Source organism: Myotis brandtii, unplaced genomic scaffold, assembly GCF_000412655.1.
Source record: "Myotis brandtii unplaced genomic scaffold, ASM41265v1 scaffold130, whole genome shotgun sequence".
NCBI classification, from domain to species: Eukaryota; Metazoa; Chordata; class Mammalia; order Chiroptera; family Vespertilionidae; genus Myotis; species Myotis brandtii.
The window spans coordinates 379682-384979 of NW_005354596.1; the positions used below are offsets into that span (position 1 = coordinate 379682).

Here is a 5298-nt window from a genome sequence, read left to right on the forward strand (position 1 = left end):
CCAGCTCAGCAGCTGCCTCTCCCTTGCTGCTCACATCCACACCACGCTGGGGGCACTGCCATCTCTCCCACTCGCCCTTCACACATTCCGGCCAGAGACCCCAGCCAGGCCCTGGAGGTCTGACAGCCCCTCACCCAGGGCTGGTTCCTCCCTGGGAGGGACTTCAGGGCTGGCCGCCCCGTCCCCTCCTCAGCTGATGTTTGATGAACTGAAATGGGCCTCTGTGCCAGCTGGTGTCTTGGTTCTCAATAAATGTTGGGTTTGGTAACAACATTTGGGTTTGGGGGGTGGGGGCTGTGGGGAGGAAGCACAGAGCACACAGGGAATGTAGGTCCAAGGGCAGAGCCAGGAGGAAGCGGCCGGACTGTTGTGCACAGCTGCCCCGGGGAGGGGAGGGGAGGGGAGGGGAGGACCCTGAGGGCAGGGGCTAGTCAAGGCCTAAAAGGCAAATGACCGCCTTGGCTGGAGGGCATGGGCGGGAGGTGGTTTGCAGGGTTACAGGGATTCTTGGAGCATTCCAGGTCCCTCAGGTCACGGGCCCTGGCCCTGGCTGGGCCTTCCCGCCTCGCCCTCCTCCCTTTGCACTTTGAGGAGGAACTAGAGTGTGTCGGGGACCACAGGCGGAGGTGGGGCTGTGACGTGGGAGGGCGGGGCAGCGGCAGGTGAGTTGCCAGGTCTCCCGGCTCCAATCACTCCTCACTCCAGAGACACTGAACATGGGGGGAAAGCCGGCTGGGGAGGAGGCCTACGGTGAGGACCCTGCGGGGGAGGGAGACCTGGCTGGGCCACGGGCTGGCCTGGGGAGCGGCGCCGGGGGAGCTCATGGAAGAAGGCAGAGCCCGGTCCTGGGAGGAGGATGGGGTGCAGGGGCCGGGGGCCGTTGCTAAGGAAACTTGGGGAGTGAGCTGGGGTCTGGGGCTTTATTTAGCCCCTGGGACCAGGGGTTCAGGCCCAGACGCTGGTCCCTGGGGCCAGGGCCCTGGGAAGGAAGGGAGCCTGAATGGAAGGAGTAGGGTGTGGTCCTGAGCAGGGGCTGGGGTGCGGGCTGTGGAGCCTGCCGCTGCCAGGTGAGGCCCAGCCAGCAGAAGGCTGGGTCCCCGGGAGGGTCAGCCTGGACCTGGGCTGAGGGGAGGGCGCTGGGGGTCTTCCCACGGGGTCGCTGAGCAGTGCTGGGGCCCCAGAGAGGAGTTGGGGCTCAGGGTCTTTATGGGGGGCTGAGCCTGTCTCCGAGTGTGTACTGGTACCTTGAAGAATAGAGGTGGGGCCTCCTGGGGTCCCCATGAAGGGTAAAGCCTGAGGGGAGATGGAGCAGGAAGCTTGTGTCTGTCCAGAATCTGTGAGCAGTGGGGGCTGGGAGCCGTCCCAGGACCTGAGGGTGAGGGGTGGGGAGGTGTGAGGGAGAGGGACGGGCCGCCTCGGGGATCCCTGTGAGCAGTGGGGGCTGGGAGCCTGCCTGACAGTCCCTTGGGGCTGGGGGGCTGAGCCCCTGTTCTGGAGGGAAGGGGACTCCCAGAGGGGAGACCTGGGTCTCAGGGGGCCGGGAAGAGCAGGAGGACTTCCTGGAGCAGCTTTGCGTCAATCATTGATCTCATGCCCAAGAGCCGTGCAGGGACAGAGTCCAGCACCTGCAGAGCACGGACCCCACCTCTTCCCACACTGCCCAGCCCTCTGCCCTCCCTCCTCGGCGCCCACAAGGGACCCTGGTCCTGGCCCGCTTCCTCCCTGTGTACTCAGGGAGGACCAGGAACAGGACGCAGCCACAATCTCAACCGCCGAGCTCAGGTGTCACCCTGCTTGGATTGCTTGCCCAGCGACTGGCAGTGGCCGGGAGACAGGCCCTTGGGGAGGGGTGTGCAGGGAGCTCCCGCCCTCCCCAGGCCCTGCGGAGTTGAGGCCTGTGGCTCTGGGGGCCAGCGTGGGGGTCTGAGGCAGCTGGGAGAGGGGTGTGACCTCCCTGTGGGCTCCACCTGTGCCGCCTGGGCGGGGAGGGGATGGGATGGCAGCGTGAGGGCCACTGGAAGAGTGGACACAGTCCACCTCCCCGGGGGGGGCGAAGGAGAGGGCCAGGGTGGAGGCAAGAGTGGAAGTTACTGTCCTGGAAATGACCCGTAAGGGCCCCCCTCCCCCCAAGGCCACCTGGGGGTTCACGGTGAGCAGCAGACCTGCTGGCGGGCCTGGAGCCTACCTTTCCTGCCCTCCCATTCCCCTCCCGCCAGCCCTGCCCCGTCCATTTCCCTTGGTGGGGACAGGAAGTGGGGAGCGCGTCCTCTGAGTGCCTCGCTCTCCACACTGCTCCCCACTGCCCGCAGGGAAGCCAGTCAAACACGACCCTTCCTTCCGAGGCCCCATCAAGAGCAGGTGAGCACTGGGAACTCGCTGGGGCAGGGGCCTTGCCTCTGCCGGGAACTTGCTGAAAAACTGGTGAGAAGCTTGTGCCCGGAGAGTGGGGCGCTGCCGTGGAGGGGCCGCGGCTCGGTGCCGGAGATGTTCCGCGCGTGCCCTTCGGGAAGCCAGCTGAGCAGGGCAGCTGTGTGTCCTGGTGGCTGCAGAGGAAGCTCGCCCACCAGAGGGCCGCCCAGGCCCAGCGCCCGCTCAGCAGGCCTTCCCGCAGGGGCTGCACCGATGTCATCTGCTGTGTCCTCTTCCTTCTCTTCCTCCTGGGCTACACTGCGCTGGGCATCGTGGGTGAGTTTCCCGCTGCGCAGCGCGGGTGGAGGCTGGGGGCAGTGGCCAGGGAGAGACGGTTCCCATGCTGCTCCCCACGACGTCCCTGCCGCCCCCTCCGGTGACTGTGTGTCTGTGTCCAGCGTGGGTGTATGGAGACCCCCGGCAAGTCCTCTACCCCAGGAACTCCACCGGGGCCTACTGCGGCATGGGGGCCAACAAGTGAGTACACCAGCGGGGCCAGAGGGAGGGGAGGGTGGGGATGGGCCGGGGACCCCCCTCAGCCACATTGAGCAGCCTCCCCTGCGGGCAGCTGGCTTAGGAGGCCCCCCAATTGCGAGGCGATGTAGAGCCAGGGTCAGGGGCACAGGCTTTAGAGTTTGGAAATGGCCTTGGGCTCCCCACCTGGGTCCTGGCCGTGTGGCCTTGCGGCCTTGCAAGGTGCTCGGCCTCATCTGAAACGCAGGGGTGACCCCGCAGCGGTGCTGTCGGTCCTCGTAGGCAGGAAGTGGCCCATCGACAACCAAACCTCCGGCATTTACATGGCGTTCGCCTGTTCCAGGCTGGCAGGCACTGTTAGTTTCCACGATGGGGCTGAGACTGTGACCAGTAGAGGGACTTGCTCAAGGTCATAAAGCTGGGTGGTGATTGGGCTCCAGAGTTCATGCTTTTAACCGTTTGCGAGCATGGATTTGCTCAGCTCTCTGAACCATGTGCGGCGCTGAATGACTCTGGAGATCTTTCGGTCTCTCATACCTCCAGCTGGACTGAGGCCAGGAGCTAGGTGTGCAGCCTGGAGGCGAGGCCCGGCCGTCCCTCCTGCCCCTACACCTGGCCAGGCCCTGACACATGCACGTCCTCCCTCCTGCAGAGATAAACCCTATCTCCTGTACTTCAACATCTTCAGCTGCGTCCTGGCCACCAACATCATCGCGGTCGCTGAGCACGGCCTGCAGTGCCCCACACCCCAGGTCAGCCTGGGACCTGCCTCTGCCCAGATCACCCCAGGTCTGGAAAGAGCCCCACAGCACGCCCTCTGCCCCAGGTGTGTGTGTCCTCCTGTCCAGCGGCCCCCTGGGTCGTGAGTCAGGGTGAGCTCTCACTGACGGTCGGGGAGGTCTTCTACGCTGCAAACCGGACTGTCTGTCGGCCAGGGGTGCCCTGGGACATGGTGAGCGCTGCCCCAAGGTCATCGCTGTCATCAAGGAGGGGCCGCATGGGTGGGGTGCAGGGGGAGTTGGGAAGATGACTGGGGTGGTAGCGCGGGGTGGGGGGGCACTCCATCCTGCTGTGACTGGTGTCTGTCCCTCCCCCCACCCCCAGCCAGTACTCCAAAGCCTGGAACGAGACCTCTGCCCCAGCTTCCTCCTCCCCTCCACTCCAGGTGAGAGCACACGCCCCCTCGGTCAGGTAGCCTACACTTTTATTGCTCAAATGAGGAAGCCAGGCCAGAGACCGTGAAGTCACACAGCGGGATAGCGGGATAGCGCAGTTCCCGGCACCTGGGCGCCGGGCGTGGCTGGCCACAGGAAGTGCAGCTGCCCATGGAGCTGCGTGCTGGTGGGAGGTTCAGAGGGTACGTGGTGCGTGCATAGAAGACAGACCAGAAGTTCACCCAAATGCTACAGGTGACTATGGCTGGCGGTGGGGTGGCAGGTGACTAATTTTCATTCTGTATGCTCTTCTTTCCAATAGTAAATCTTTCTTTAAACAACCAAATTATTTTTATGACTTTTTAATTGACTTCGAGAGAGAGAGGAAGGGGAGGGAGAAAGAGAGAAACATCAATGTGAGAGACATCCATCAGCTGCCTCCTGATTGCCCCCTACGGGGGATCGAGCCCAAAACCCAGGTATGTGTGCTGACCAGGAATCGAACCAGTGACCTTTCAGTATACTGGACGATGCTCAACCAATCAAGCCACACCAGCCAGGGCAGTCAATGTTATTTTTTAAAGAAAAAATATTTAAATTATAGCATGAGAAAAGATACCCAGTTCTCACCATAAATACAATAGGAAGTTCCTCAAATGAATGCTCCAAAGTCAGAGCTGGACTTAAGTTCCAGCACTTTCCAGCTGTGTGGTCTTGGGCTAATTGCTCAACCTCTTGAGCCTTATTTGCTCTTGAGAATGTCAGTGCCAAAGCAGGTTTACCTGGCAAAGTGGTAAGGGTGACGACAAATGTTGTGGGCATGTAATTGGTGCCACAGGAGAAGGCACAAGCCTCCTGCAGGAGGCAAGGTGAGGCGAGGATGGAGCTCGACAGGGAGAGGGGCGCAGCAAGAGCGACGGCTCGGGAGGCCTGAAGCCTGGCTGTGAGGTGAGCAGGGTCAGGGCCGAGCCTCGAGCCTCAGAGGAGCCTGAGCAGCAGAGTGGCTCGGGCCCTGGGATGACGCTGCCCACGCTGTGCCTGGCTCCCTGGCTGATGGACGCAAGGTGGGGAGTGGAGGTTTCCTAAGAGCCAGCCCAGAGCAAAGGAGGGTGTGAGGCGGCGGCGCCGGGAGGGGAGGACGGGACGTAGAGTGAAGGCAGCGTGGCCTGGGCTCCGCGACAGAGCTTTTTGCTCTTTGCTGTGGAATCAAGAACCACTCTCAGAGGGACCCGACCGTCTCTCCTGCCCCCCCCCCCCCCGG

At 63.0% G+C, this 5298-nt stretch overlaps 1 protein-coding gene across 1 annotated transcript in view; it reads left to right on the top strand.

Annotated features, from left to right (window-relative positions):
- The first annotated feature begins 672 nt into the window (after positions 1-672).
- The window catches only part of SLC44A4 (solute carrier family 44, member 4), a 10240-nt gene continuing 5614 nt past the window's right edge, over positions 673-5298 (top strand). Inside the window, exons 1-8 of the mRNA XM_014534510.1 lie at positions 673-750; positions 1600-1782; positions 2310-2358; positions 2612-2685; positions 2808-2886; positions 3536-3635; positions 3710-3835; positions 3988-4048. Of these exons, the coding sequence (XP_014389996.1) occupies positions 717-750; positions 1600-1782; positions 2310-2358; positions 2612-2685; positions 2808-2886; positions 3536-3635; positions 3710-3835; positions 3988-4048 (706 nt within the window). The 5' untranslated portion in view covers positions 673-716. The remainder of the gene's footprint in view (positions 751-1599; positions 1783-2309; positions 2359-2611; positions 2686-2807; positions 2887-3535; positions 3636-3709; positions 3836-3987; positions 4049-5298) is intronic.